Source organism: Paroedura picta, chromosome 5 (genome assembly GCF_049243985.1).
Source record: "Paroedura picta isolate Pp20150507F chromosome 5, Ppicta_v3.0, whole genome shotgun sequence".
NCBI classification, from domain to species: domain Eukaryota; kingdom Metazoa; phylum Chordata; class Lepidosauria; order Squamata; family Gekkonidae; genus Paroedura; species Paroedura picta.
In genome coordinates this window covers 49,919,152-49,934,799 of record NC_135373.1, presented here as the reverse complement: position 1 = coordinate 49,934,799, position 15,648 = coordinate 49,919,152, and the positions used below count along the sequence as shown (strand labels likewise).

The 15,648-nt window shown below is 42.1% G+C and overlaps 1 protein-coding gene across 4 annotated transcripts in view; it reads left to right on the top strand.

Annotated features, from left to right (window-relative positions):
- The window catches only part of SEMA3E (semaphorin 3E), a 136,702-nt gene that overhangs the window by 103,169 nt on the left and 17,885 nt on the right, over positions 1–15,648 (top strand). For all 4 annotated transcript variants that reach the window (XM_077337859.1, XM_077337856.1, XM_077337857.1 and 1 more), the window contains 5 exons: positions 4,088–4,207; positions 7,494–7,636; positions 10,153–10,267; positions 12,097–12,166; positions 14,225–14,369. In XM_077337859.1, coding sequence (XP_077193974.1) covers positions 4,088–4,207; positions 7,494–7,636; positions 10,153–10,267; positions 12,097–12,166; positions 14,225–14,369 — 593 coding nt within the window. The remainder of the gene's footprint in view (positions 1–4,087; positions 4,208–7,493; positions 7,637–10,152; positions 10,268–12,096; positions 12,167–14,224; positions 14,370–15,648) is intronic.

Here is a 15,648-nt window from a genome sequence, read left to right as displayed (position 1 = left end):
CATTAATCCGAATGAGCGATGGTTACTAGACAGATTGTTGTAATATTTTAAATCAACTGAGGCAGGATGTAAATTTAGAAGAAATGCTAAGTGCTCCTTTATAAGACATTTATTGCTCTAGTTGATAGTTCTTCATCTAATGATAATACCCAATACAGTTCTACAGGAACAGAGGAAGGATCTTTCATAATATTATGAGCTTTCCCCCAGTTCCTCCCTGGGTTACTGTTTAGAATTTGGCTGTAGAGATTATCTACTTAAGGGGCAGCCTGTCTTGTTGCTCTTATACTTTTAAAGGTTGCTATATGCAGTTTGGTGGATTTGAAAGTCTGGCCATCCTTGATTTACAGATCCATGGTGGCCAGGATGTGTTTGAAAAGATCTAGTGCAGTTTCCTCTTGTCTCTAGTGTTCTATCATAATTTGGTGTACAGGAAACATTGGTGCCATTGTCCTCCTCCCTTTACACAACCACAGTGAAAGTGACAGCTCATGAGAAAATGCAGGTTGTCCAGGATATTCCTTTTAGGAGCATAAGAAGAGCCCTTCTGGGTCAAACCAGTGATCCATCTATTCCAGCATTCCATCTTACACAGTGGTCCACCAATTACTCCAAAGAGCCAACAACAGGCCATAGAGGCCTTCACCTGATGTTGCCCTAGCACTAGTATTCAGAAATTTGATTGACTATGGAGGTGGAGGTTCTCTTTAATCACCATGCCTAGTAGCCACTGATAGAGCTAATTTCGTCCATGAGTCTGTCTAATCCCCTTTTAAAGCCATCTATGCCTTCACCTGTCACTATATCTACTGCCAGCAAATTCTGCATTTTAATCACTTGTTGAGTAAAAAATCATTTCTTCTTTTCTTTATTTTATTTTCTCCCTGAATCTACTGATCATCAACTTCATTAGATACCCCAAAGTTTTAGGATTTTGTCAAAGGGAGAAAAAGTTCTGTCCACTCTGTGTGTGTAAAGTGCCATCAAATCACAGCTGACTTTTGGTGATCCCAGCAATGAACTTTCAGGGCAAGTGATTAAACCAAAGTAGTTTGCCATTGCCTTCTTCTATAAAGTCTTCCTTGATGGTCTCCCATCCAAGTACTGACCAAGCTTAGCTTCTGAGATATGACAAGATTGGGATATACTACACCATTCTGTGACCAGAAGTGCACTTATGCATGTTTCTTGTGACACGTGTATATTCAGCAGTGGGGAATTTGCTTAGCGAGAAGTGGTAACTAGGGTTGGGCGCTTCAGTGCCCAAAGAGGCCAGTCCCGCTGACACCTGCACCTCCCCTCCCCCCCCCCCCACGGTTTGGCATTCGCTGCGCTGGGAGAGACCGGCTGCTTCAGGCGCCGAAGCACCCAACCCTAGTGGTAACATAGTGAAATGGATCATTTGCCAATGTTTATGAGGTGATTATACCCTTAAGTATTGAAAGCAGACACATAGTTATAATAAAAATAGTAACAGTCTTTATTAAAAGGAAAATAATAAAATAGGCAAACTATATCTACCACACTAGCAATCAGCCATATAGAGAAAAATAGAGTGGAGCTTTCAATATAATTACCGATCTTGAAGAGTAGAGAGGCTGAGAGCAGCAACACGAACCAGAGCGAAGGGTGTTCCTAATGGATCCTATTCAGAAAAGCACGAGGTGACTTTGTGAATCCACTGTTTAGATATGTTTTTGGGGAGGGGTCTATGTAATGTAACCCAGGTGAGCACATGATGGAATTTTCCATGGAGGAGGATGCTGGGCAATGCCCTGGCCAGGTCCAGAGATGGGTGTTGATGGGCTTAGACAAAGGAGTTAATGGGTCTAAGAAAGGGAACCATCATGTCTCAATTGGTCTAACTGCTGAGGTTGGGAAAGAGATTTCCCCCTTGCAGAGGGGCATAACATGAGTCAGATGTGTGAGACTAAGACATTTGCCAAGGATCCCCCAGGGCAAACAGGTTTTAGCCAGGCCACTGAATCAGCAATACAATGGAGCTGGGGGGGGGAGAGAAGGAGGAGAGCAATACATGTTTCAGGTGGTTTCTGTCATTCCTAACCAGTACAACCTGAAGTAGTGAAACCTGAAGAGGAGGGTTTCCAAGATGGAGTCAGCCACAGCAGTTAACAGTGTTTGGCTTTGGTACAAGCCTAGACTATGAACAGTGCTACTAGTTGTGGAAAAACAGCCTGAGAGGCAGGGGTCCTGCTATTCACATCCCTACTTTCTCAACCCAAGGCATAATTTTCTAAGCCTCTATCTTGTCCCACCCCCAGTCATATCTTTTCTAAAATGAAAGATTTGTCACCCTTTTCTCATAGGATAGGTGCTCCAGTTCCTTAATTTTCATGGTTGCCTTTTTCCTTACTTTCTCCAGCTTTGTAATATTGCTCAATGATTTTGCATTGTCTGTTTTGCAAATAGAAGGATTGGGACACCTGGGCATGAACACCTGCTACTTCTTCAACATTTGTTTGCCCATTTGTGTGCTGTCTTCAAGCATGCCCCTGAAGAAAATGTTGGAGATTAATCTGATGTGTGGGACAACCACATCACCTCCTTTCCTGCCACTTTGACTGAGAACCAACTTGGTGTAGTGATTAAGAGCAGCAGTTTCTAATCTGGAGAATTGGGTTTGATTCCCTATTCCTCAGCATGCAGCCAGATGGGTGACCTTGGGCAAGTCAACAGTTCTCAGAGCTCTCTCAGCCTCACCTGCCTCACAGGGTGTATGTTGTAGGGAGAGGAAGTAAAGGTGATTGTAAGCCGCTTTGAAACTTCTTTGGGTAATGAAAAGCAGGATATAAAATCCAACTTCTCTTCTTCATCATACATGTTACACTGTTGCTCACAAGGCCTAAAGCTCAGTGAATATTGGCTTTGCAATGTGGAAGCTGACCTTCTCAGGTATCATTTTATGGCTGTCTGAAAACTCCAAGTGACACCAGTGACTATTGAGAGTGATCTAAAAGTGACTGGCCTATGCTGAACCATTTGTTTTCAGATGTCACAGTCTATGATTGTCAGAATTCACATGCTCACTGATCTTGAACTTGTATAGCTGTTTATATTTGTTTTCTTATGTTTATATGTGTTTACATCTGTTTCATTGGTAATCTGCTTTTCTTCAAATTAATATCCATTCTCTGTCATGTGAGACCTCGGGGAAAACTCTGCATGAGTGAGTGCTTGTAAAGTTCTCTGAGTTTGCCTCAGCTGCCAGCCTTCATTAAAGTATTCAGGATCACTCTCTAGACTTACAGAATTCAGAATTATACCATCTTGCCTTTTATATACTATTTTTTACCATTGAGTCACATCTGACTTGTGACAACTCATAGGTTTCCAAGCCAAGAGATATTCAGAGGACATGGTATTCCTTGGAGATCACCTATTCAAATACTAGCCATGGTCAACCCTGTTTAGCTTCCGAGATATGACAAGGTGGGGGCCAGCCTGGGCTATCCAAGTCAGTGCTTCATATTTAAGTAAATTCTTAAACTGAAATTAATCCATACGTGTATGGCAACAGCAGACAAAATTTGTAGATCTTTGGGGAAAGATGCAAGCAGTGATAGATGCATTGGCCAGTTCCATTTAGATTTGCATAGAGTTTTATAAAGGGTGAAAGTGAGATAGATAGAGCAGGAGGGAAACAGAATATTCACAGGGCTTAACCAGGAAGAACCTTTGGATAAGGGTGCTGCTTGGTTACTGGAGCAAGAGAGCCATCTATTGGCCAAAAAAGGAAGACACTTATAATCCTTTGCACTCTTAAGGATGGCATCTGATAAATTCCTTTCTTTAAAAGAGATACATCAGCCATTTATGATCTTAATTGACCTTTAATATATTTTCAGGTAGATTTATTGACCTGGTTCCATGTATTCAGTCAACTGACTGGCAGAATACCCAATAAATTTTTGTCTTACAGCTATGAATTGTTAGGCCCAGCTCAGCAAAATGTGGCTATTGCTGTTCCTTGCTTTTAAAGCTTCATGCTGTGCAGAGTGGGGTGGGGGTGGGAGATGTTAAATGCTGGCATTCTTGTACCCTCATAATGAATGCATCTGGTCCCTAGGTGGTGCATTGTTTGCTGGGCTCTACAGCGACTACTGGGGGCGAGATGCTGCTCTCTTCCGCACAATGGGGCGCACAGCTCACATCCGATCCCAGCCTGATGATGACCGTCTCTTGAAAGGTACAAGTGGTCTGTGTAAGCACTCTTTTTTTTCCATTCTTTTCTGGGATAACAATGTTGTACTAGGATGTGCCAACCTCCTCTCACTTGGAAAGTTCTCTTTGACCTCACCATATTGTGAACAATGGCCCTGGGAAAGCCATCAACCAAGCAACTGTTTTACTTCACCATATATCTGATTCTGGTAGTGGGGGGAGGAGTGTCTGTCCTGATAAAAGCTTTGCATTGGAGCATTTTGACCAACTTAAAAGCTTTGCATTGGATCAACACCAGCATGCCTGTCTTTCTTGCAGGGTTAGAGCAGCCCTTTTCAACCTTTTGACTGTGGAGGTACCACTTGAAATATTTTTCAGGCTTCGAAGTACTAGGATGTGATGTCAGCTAGCCATACCTGCCTGCAACACACACCCAAGAAGTGAGAGGAGCCTCAGCCAGCAAAGGTTTAAATGGCCATGGCCTTCCTACCCCCTCCATGCCCATCACTGGCCACTTTGGGAGGGGTGGGTCAATTTGCCCAATAAAGGTAGAAATTATTTTTATAACAAAAACCCTTTTTCCCCTCTTTGTTCAGGGCTGGAAATGGCAGACACAGGGTGAGAGGGTTCTCCCCAGCCAACATTTTGAAAACTCCTGTGCCACAGTACTATTGAAGGGCCTTCACAGTACCACACAGTACCACAATACCATGGTTGGGAAACCGTGGGTTAGAGAAATGGCCATGTAATGTCCTCAGATACAACTTGAACATTCAATTGAGCAGATTCACATACTTCCCTGGCTGAGTATCCAGTGTGCGTGCTTACCTCTCAGCAGATGTTTCTAGCTAATAGGCACCCTTGAGGGGCAATGAACATAGGAGCCAAGCCTGGCACTCATCAGCTTGCACCGACAAGACACACTCTCACCCAATTGGGTTGCTCCTCTCAACTTGCTCATGAAATCTCTCATAGCTTCCCACCTATTTTGTGCTCTCTTTCAAATGCCTCTGAATTCCACTATTTCATGATGTTCTTGCCTAGTCCTGCAACCTGTCTCCATCCCCAGGTGCCCTTTTCTTTTTTAAAAGCCAAGCCTCTGTACCTAGAATTTTATTTTCAAGGGGGGAAAAAACACTCAGAAAACAAAAAATAAATTGTATTTAACAATTTTGGAACCATTATTCATCATACAAGAGCTTCTTGTGGTGCAGGGTGGTAAGGCAGCCAACATGCTGTCTGAAACTCTGACCATGAGGCTGGGAGTTCAATCCCAGCAGCTGGCTCAAGGTTGACTCAGCCTTCCATCCTTCTGAGGTCGGTAAAATGAGTACCCAGCTTGCTGGGGGGTAAAACGGTAATGACTGGGGAAGGCACTTGCAAACCACCCTGTATTGAGTCTGCCAAGAAAACGCTAGAGGGCGGCACCCCAAGGGTCAGACATGACTCGGTGCTTGCACAGGGGATACCTTTACCTTTACCTTTATTCATCATACTTATACAATAAAAGATGGATTAATAGACATCTGGATGGTTGCCTTCACTTCCTCTTTAAATTCCAAAATAAGTCACCTCATCTCCTCTTCCAAATCCTAACTTTATTCAATATTTAACAAAGTTTATTACTACATTGTCATTATTAGCATTTAAACAAAAACATTATAACACAAGATGTCATAGTCCCATTGTATACGGCACTGGTCAGACCACACCTGGAGTACTGTGTGCAGTTCTGGAGGACTTCAAGAAGGACGTAGATAAAATTGAAAGGGTACAGAGGAGAGCGACGAAGATGATCTGGGGCCAAGGGACCAAGCCCTATGAAGATAGGTTGAGGGACTTGGGAATGTTCAGCCTGGAGAAAAGGAGGTTGAGACATGATAGCCCTCTTTAAGTATTTGAAAGGTTGTCATTTGGAGGAGGGCAGAATGCTGTTTCTGTTGGCTGCAGAGGAGAGGACACGCAGTAATGGGTTTAAACTTCAAGTACAATGATATAGGCTAGATATCAGGAAAAAAATTTCACAGTCAGAGTAGTTCAGCAGTGGAATAGGCTGCCTAAGGAGGTGGTGAGCTTCCCCTCACTGGCAGTCCTCAAGCAAACGTTGGATATACACTTTTCTTGGATGCTTTAGGATGCTTTGGGCTGATCCTGCATTGAGCAGGGGGTTGGACTAGATGGCCTGTATGGCCCCTTCCAGCTCTATGAATCTATGATTATTTCAGTATCATTCAGAATGACAATTCAACATAAATAAAGGGAAACAACAGAGTTAGGTATAAATTGTTGTGAAATGTCTTCTAATTCTATACATACAAGTTTCTTTTTCTAAAACATGTTTCTCACTATAAACTACTGTCCTCAGAGCAGTCTCTCCATCTTTCTTCAGACTTCAAAGTTGATCTGTTTTTCAAATATGATATTAGTTTGGCCAATAACTGCATACTGAGTGATTTTAGCATTCCAGTTTTCTTAACTTGGACAAAGAGTGCATTTCCATTTTTTACTTTTTTGCAAGTCCACTACATATGATAAGAAGTTTCATCTATTTCCTGACATTTCTAGCATTTTCCATTATAATTTTTATCCAGTTTCCCTACATCCTTGGCCAGGATATACCATCTAAAGCACATTTTTTTTAATGTACCTAGAATTTCTCACAATCAACCCGTGCTCACTTTCTCTCTTTATTCTCTCTTTGATATGGAACCTTAGGTTGTAATGTCCTTGGGGCAGAGATCTTCCATTTCTGCTTGTTCTAAGCACTTCTGATAGTACAGTATACAGTGACAGCTGCAGGAGGGTTCCTCCTTCCCCTTTTATTACTTAATAGATGTTGTGAATTCAGAGCTATCCTGGGGTAAACTCCAGTAGAGATATGTCCTAGTATGGCCAGACCAGGCTTTAGTTTTATAACAAATGCAGCCAACATGCTAAACATGTTCTTAGATCATGCTTTAAAATTATTTCCTACAAGCACGAGTCGCCCCATGAAAACTCATCACTAGTGTAGACGTCATGCAGGCTTCCTTCATTTTCAGTCTGCCATGTTGACTGTTGCAATAACAAGCTGCATCCTCAGGAACTAGAAACTAAACTTCAAAATGTGATGAGAAGACTGCAGTTCTAAGGATTGCAAGAAGATCCTGTGAAGTGGCCCACATCACATGTTGATGGCATCTGTCTTAGGCCATTCTGCAGTTGGGGGTGGTGTGAAATTGTCTAGTCACATACATGCATGTAATTAATCCCTTGCTTACTGTCAGACTCTTTATAATTTTGATCTTTCTCCCTTTTTTACTGTTTTAAAGAACCTAAATTTGTTAGCACCTATATGATTCCTGACAACGAAGACCAGGAGGATAACAAGGTGTACTATTTCTTTACTGAGAAAGCTATAGAAGTGGAGACAGGAGCCCATGCCATTTACTCTCGAGTAGGAAGAGTCTGTGCAGTAAGTAAACCTCACATGTCATTCCAGAGCTGATGATGGGCTTCCCTTCTGTTTGTTCATATCTTTGAATCTGAGGAAGCTACGACAAAAACCCATGTCTGACTTTATCCCAATCAGCATCTCAAGAGCTACTCCTGAGGTGATGGGGGAGGGGAGAGAGAGACCTTCCACTTACTTGTGGTTCTGGCATAGCTAAGATTGCAAAACTCATTCCCTACTGAGGAGCATAAAATAAAACATGGTGGGAAACATGAAAGGTATTGAGAGAAGGGAGTCTAGAAAGAAAACCGCCATCTGAATGAAAGGCTCCATGGTCTGCTCTGTATCTTAATTCAGTCAGTGCTATGAGAGGGGATTACAGAATCTCAGTGCTAATCCCAACAGAAGAAACCCAAAAAGCTTTGCTTGGTTTGGAAATGACTGTCAGAATCACATTGCCTCAGAAGAAAGAAGTCAGATGTGTTGGTATGGGTCTTGCTTCCAAAGAAATGCCCTTGCGGACTGCCGTTGGATAGCTTTCTTCGCTTGAGGCCTGTATCTTAGAGCAGGGGTAGTCAACCTGTGGTCCTCCAGATGTCCATGGACTGCAATTCCCATGAGCCCCTGCCAGCGAATGCTGGCAGGGGCTCATGGGAATTGTAGTCCATGGACATCTGGAGGACCACAGGTTGACTACCCCTGTCTTAGAGGGCAGAGCTGACTGGTTTGTTCAGGGAGGTTGTGTGAGAAGTGATTTGAGTGAGAAGCTATAGACTGGGAGAAGTCTTTGTTCTTTGTTTGACAGTTATTATCCTAAGTGGCAAGTGAAGAGAATAAATCTGTGTATGGAAGGTATTACTCTAAGTGGCAAATGGTGAAAATAAGTCTTTGTGACCAGGTCTATTTAGTGAACTTTTAGAAAGAAAGAAGACCTGCACTTTATATTGCAACCAAGAAGCTAGTAGTCTTAAGACAACCTTTGCACTTTTGAACCACGCTGAAACTATTATGCTGTTATACTTCTAAAACAACTGTTTCTGTTTAAGTAAAAACAGCTGTTTTATTTAAAGGATCCCCTTTTGCCTCACAGTTACCCTCATGAACTGACCAATCTGTCCTATCCAATATAACCAAGCCATGCTGTTTCCCAAATTGTGCCCAGAGAGGGAGAAATTAACTTGTTACTGGGTCTCCAGCCAAATAAACAAGAGATCTTTTAGTGATGTATATGGAGGTTTTATTCCTGAATAATATTCCCAAGAGAAAGAGTAACTGAGACCAACCAATTCAAACTAAATGAAATATTTACTAGTACTCAGACATACAACTAGAGGTAAACCAAAATTGCCTCTAATCTTTGAGACCATGAATACAAGTAAAACCCAGAACAAAACCACACTCTCCCACACACCAACTTGAGAATGAGGAGAAGAGACAGAGGTAGGGAGGTTATCTCCAGACTAAAGAGATCAGTTCCCCTGGAGACAATGGCTGCTTTGGAGGATGGACTCCATAACATCATACAACACTAAAATTCCTCCCTGCCCCAAATCCTGCCCATGCCCAAAATCAGGTATTTCCCATTCCAGATTTCACAACTCTAGTTGGTGATTGCAGCTAAATGGCTGTTCATAGTGTATCTTGTCATTTTCTATTGAAACATAAATTCTGAAATTATAAATCACTTAAATAGCTTATTTCTATTATAAACTCAATATTATACTCAGACGACAGAGAGCTATAAGCGTTCTCGTTAAAAGATTGGTTAGAATTTTTAATTAAACTAATGGCTGTAATCAGTTTTACTTTGACATTACTTATGCCTTGAAAATGATTGGTCTCACGTAACAATTGAGGGAGTCAAAGATGTTAGCCAGTTACATTGTTGTGTTTTATTAATCAGCCTTGATGTTGTCAGCCATTCAGCCATGTCCAATTCTTGGTGATCCCATGTTTTCCAGGGGAACAGATCTCTTTAGTCTGGAAATGACTTTCCAGGCAGTTTGCAGAAAAATGTCCCTTGTGATTGTGGGTGTCTCATGACAAGCCCTTCTACATGTTATAGCAAGTGAATGGAGGAGTTGCCATATGTTGACATGTTCAAGTAGCTTCTAGCTAGAAATTGCACTATATAAACTGGAGCTCACGTCTAATCTTGTCTGCAATGTAGTGGGATTAGGGCTGTGGATCTATCTGGTGAGTAATGATGAACATAGGAACAGGAAGCACCTGTGATTTGGAGAGTACACAGAAGGCATTCCCACATCAGTGGAGATGTAATGATAGTGCCTTCTTCAGGCATGAGGGAGAAATGTGGAAAATAGAAAACACAACTCAATTGCACTTCCTGTTTTTTCACATTCCCATTGTCATGTCATACCTTTGGAAAACCAAAAGCCAAGGAAAGAAGGCTTAGAGCCATACCCAGTTTTAGAGCCATAGCCAATCTCTTCTTCAAGATACAATTTTGTAATAATTGGGGGGAGGGGGTGTTGCTTTCATTCTCTATATTCACTTTTCTTTTTGTTTATATCCAGAATGACATGGGTGGACAGCGGATGCTAGTGAATAAATGGACCACTTTCCTCAAAACCCGACTAGTCTGCTCTGTACCAGGAATGAATGGCATTGACACCTACTTTGATGAGCTAGGTAAGCCCCATGCTGCTTTTGGGCAGGGTGAAAGACTCAGAAAGCTCCACATAAACCACATTGGGTTTCAAATAAAAGATGTCTAGCATGAGCTGAGTAATTGAACAGTTTCTCTGTGTGCAATAAGTTCACAAATTATTCTGTCCATCACTGCCTCTCTACCCAGCCTCATAATGCCTCTGGCTCACCCGCTGTCAACTTTACTCTCTGTGACTTCCCACCAGAACCATACCCCTTACTGTTTTCTCTTAGGGATGCTACAAATTTTGTTCTGAACATGATCAGTGGTCAAAGTTACCATATTTGAAGGCAGCAATCAGATATGACTTGGTCCATGAATACCTGCCAAATCGATTTGTCTCAGGTTGTCCCAAAACTGAACATGTGCCAGGATGCTGCAGATTCTAACTGATCAACAGCCACTAGGATCACCAAAAACTGCTTAGCCAAACACCAGAGTTTTATTGAAACACAGCACTGATTTATATGATTTGTGATTTATATATATTTGTGAGTTATATGATTGCCTATATTTGTGAGTTATATGATTGTCTATATATGTACCTAATTGTGTGCAGAGCAGTTATGCAGCAATGATGGGGAGATAGCAGATTTAAATTGGTTGTGTGAGGATGTGCATGCTCAAAAAGCCAGTCACCCTGTACTGCAAGGTTAGGAAGCAATACCATGAAGCAACCTGTTGAACACCCACAGAAAGATCAATGAACTATTGAACCAATTGTTGAAAAATTATTTCTTCATTCACAATTGGGGAACAGGACAAGCCCCTGAACCAATATTTGTTCAGGCATCCCAACTTTCTGTGGACATGACGGCATAGGTGTCTCTGAGGTGGGAGCAAATAAAGCCTGAAAGAATTATTGAGATGTTATATAAACATTTCACTAGGGGAACATCAAGGGTTGCCAGCTCTAAATTGGGATATTCCTGGAGATTTGAGTGCAGAGCATTCTGGGTGAGTTTGATCAGGCCTGATTCAGATATAGGCATGCAATCAAGAAACTCTAGGCATCTTGATCAGGGGTCTCAAACATAAGGCCCGGGGGCCAGGTCAGGCCCATTCAGGGCTCTTACCCAAACTGCAAACAACTGATATGAGGGAAGGAAGTCAGGAAGCTGCTTGGGGGTGTGAGCAGGCACATGTGGGGAGGGGTATATGTGGATTAAGCTGTCAAGACATAGAAAGGGTGGGGCTAATATTTCATTCATATGAATATCACAGCCAATATTCCCATCCTTGAATCATACTGTGGTTCTTTGAATCCTCTGTGAAGTTGGATATTCTTGCTATTCTCTGATGCTTATGCACCTGGGATAAACATTCTTTTCTGTTGATGTGATCTACACAAAGCCATATAATTGTTGCCACTCCTTCCTCCTTTCACTATTCTTCAAGGCTGTTCTATTCTAGGTCTCTTGGCATGCTGACCTGAGAGACCAGGTTTGTTCTGACTATGGGTTCCACAATGTCCTTTATGATCTTTTTGGTCAAATCCAACAACTGTTTCCCTATATTTCTAGCCATATCCTTGACAAGAGCCTGGTGAATGGAGGAAGCTCAGCCACAGACACCACCCTATAAAGTTGCCATTTTCTCTAGGGAAACTGAACTCTGGAGTCTGGAGATCAGTTGTAATTCCAGGAGAACTCCATGCCCCAATGAAGCCTGACAAACCCTAGTTACACCTGTGCTTTGTCAGTTAGTAGTAAAAATGTACCTGTTTCATTGATGTTGCAGGAGCAGCCACTTTATTCTGTCTTTCAAAAGCAAAATCTGCTAACTATCCTCTCATGCTTCCTTTTTGCAGAGGATGTCTTTTTACTTCATACCCGGGATAACAAAAACCCAGTGATCTTTGGACTCTTTGGCACTACAAGGTGAGAAGAATTATGGGTCTTGATACATATTATTGTCGTCATCGTCGTCATCATCATCTTTGTTTGTTTGTTTATTATATTTCTTACCCGCCACTCTCGGTGTACCAGGTCATGGCAGGTTAGAGTATAAGAGAAAAATCCCACAATAATCACCCTATTAAAAAAACCATTAAAACCACACAAAATGATACAAAAGATACAAAAAGATATTGAGGAGAAACCAACTGTGTAATCAGTTCGGCAGTGTTGTTGATCCTATCATTAAATCAGGGGACCAGGTGAGAAGATACTTTACAAAGAAGAAAATCACAGTAGACTGGGACAGAGTCTTTGTGCAAAGGGCATGGGAATGTCAATTTGTTGTCTGGTTTGCTACCTGAATACCTCTTCCTGGTGGTAAAGTTTCTGTTTCTAAACTGAATAGGATGAGAGAGAAGGAGACAACGGGCTGAGAGATTCCTGAACTCTAACATAGGCTGTTAGAATGTTGCCTTTTATGAGTATCAGTTCCAAATTTCTGGAGGCCCTGAAAAGTCATAGACCAGGGCCCTATCCTGCCCACTTACAGGTCCCCCTCATGGCTCCTTTTCCAGCTATCCACTTTTGTGTGTGCCCACCCACCTATAAATTCTTCTCCTCACAAACCCTCCCATCACCTGTATCACCTGTACTACATTCATGCCCTTTTCCCAACAGCTCTGGGGGAGGTGGATGTAGCTGCTGGAGGTGCCACCTCTGTGCAGCACCTGCATACACATCAACATTGGGAAGCTGGGAGAATGGGTAGGGGAGTGCTTGCAAGAAAATGAGCATGGTAAGATTTATGGACAGGTGGCAGGGGATGGACAGTGGGGAGGGTCTGTAACATTGGGCCCCAGTAGCAGCCCCTCTTCAGGGTATGCTGACACTGGCCCTACCTTCTGCATTTGATAAAAAGATGGGTAGATGATCTGCTGTCCATGGAATGTTCTTGTTGGTTTACTATTTGGGAAAGAGAATCCTGCATTAGCCCAAGAGATGAAAGTTGAATGCTTTGTTGATTGAGGTCTAAGAACAATGGCAGAACTGTGGAAGGAATATCGGAAGCACATGTAGCCCAAGTTCAGCTTGGGACCAGCCAAACAAAAAGGGTTGACCGCTGCTTAGTTTCACTAATCATAAATAGCCCTCCCATGTGTTATTTACTCTAGTCTAGAAAAGATTAGTATTTCACCTTCCCTCTTTAATGGGGAAGGGCAGTGTTCATTGGTGAAATCAAGTGAGATATGAAGGGTTAATTCTCCTTAGCCCTCTCCATGTGGCCATGGTCCAAATGAGGCCATTTTCATGCCTCACAGAATTCCACATCGGTAGGCAGAAATATCTAGACTTGAGGCAGTTGCAACCCTTTGGGGGCAGTATGATTTAAAGGGATGACCCAAGAGAACCCTGAGCTGTGCCTCAGCTGTTTTTAGTGGCTTTGCCATTGCTTTTTTCTGTTTTGGTGGGGGGTTTTGTTTGGGTCTATTGAACTGGAAAAGATTCGGGGTTTTCATAATAATCCTGCATCCGAATACTCTACCAGCATTGGGATTCAAGTTTTTGGGGGTATCCCAAAATCTTTCTGGGTTCAATAGCCCTGAACCAAAAAGTACCAAGAAAGAAAATTGCATACCCCTAAATTCTGCAGAGAATGCTGCTATTCAGTGTCATTTACTGCATATAATTTACTGCAGCCAGTTTCAAAAATTTATATTAACTTCCCAAAGATAGTTCTGGAGCCCACCTCTGCCCTATAGCGTACCCCCTCCTGTTTAGCAGTTTTGGAACGCAACCTGCAAGGGTACTGTGAAACCTGGGAGATGCTGTTTTCTGCCCTCTGTTTCCCAAATGTGTAAATGTGTGCAGCATCTTCATAATAAGTTTGCATGCATACCCTGATGTGAGCGGGTGGTGAGGACTTTGCTCACCTTATACACTTGTTCATATATGAGGGTTTATGTTTTCTGGATCATATTTCATTCATGGCTCATTCCATCTGGAATTTTATTTTATAGAGTCTCTTGATTTTTTTTACAGCAACATATTCCGAGGATATGCTATATGTGTCTATCACATGGCTAGTTTCCGTGCAGCTTTCAATGGACCATATGCACATAAAGAAGGGCCTGAATACCATTGGTCTGTATATGAAGGGAAAGTACCATACCCAAGACCTGGATCAGTAAGTGAGAGATGTTTTATTTTTAAATTATACTTATAGTATGGTAACTTGATACCTCAGTAAAATGGAGCACTGTTCTAATTTACAAACACCAGCTGGCAAATTCCCTTAATCAGAACTAGAGTCCCCAGATGTGCCCCCTCATTCCTATTCAAGCCCAAATCCACAGTAAAACAGGTTGAAGTAAGGAATACCTATACACCGAGAGCTACTGACTCCTAAGGTAATATGACTTAAAGCTGCCTTTCTCAAATTTTTGACCATGGAGGCATGCCTGAACATTTTTTCAGGCTTCAAAACATACTGGAAGTAGTATCAGCTGACCCTACCTCCCTCACATGCTCTGTGGAAGTGACATGTCACCTGGAAGTGACATCACTCAGATGGAACCATTGCTTTATTAGGAAATGTTCTGCCACAATGGAATAGGACACCCATCAATAAACCCCTTTCAGTGTAAAGATGTGCTTTTTTGGAATTGCAGAAGGACCCTCTCCCACCCTCAAGGCCTAGAGCTATTTTTTAATAATAATAATTTTTTTTTAATCCCAACGTACCATGATGTCCCTCGGGAACACCAACAGCTTGCCAATGGGGTGTCTTGAGAACCCCTGTCTTAAAGAAATGCTTCCTAGCTGTACAGTGACCCACATAGCAGCAAAGGATCTTTGGCAAAACAGCAAGGCATTTAGACAAGCTTGGGAGTACTAGTAGGAAAACAGAAATAAAGTTTTTAAGTACATACAAATATCTGGATGGACGAATTAGCAAGATCAGACAATCAGTGTAATACCAAACATTCAATGTTTCAAGGGGCAAAGGGGGCAGAGCAAGATAAATCACCAAGCAGGCTTCTTCTTCTTCTTCTTACAGTGGTATATCTAGCCAATTTGGTACCCAGGGCAAAAAAAAATTGTAAATCTTCCTCTATCATCTACCTACCTACCTACCTACCTATCATCTTGCCATTAAGTGACTTATGGTGATCCTGTAGGGTTTCCAAGGTGAGACACATTCAGAAGTGACTTGCCATTGCTTGTCTTCATGTCAGCCCTGCTTAATTTCTGAATTCTACTGGGAAAGGAAAATCAGTGTGAAGTAGAAGATTTGCATCTACATTTATATTGAACTTTTCATAATTGGGCCTCTTTGAATGACCTTTGTCACACATGGGAGTGCCACACGCTCTTTCCAGATCTGCTAGAAACTGTTTGGGGCTATAATGGGACTTGGAGCTGCACAGAGACTTTCTGTACCATCACAAAGATTAGAACATGTA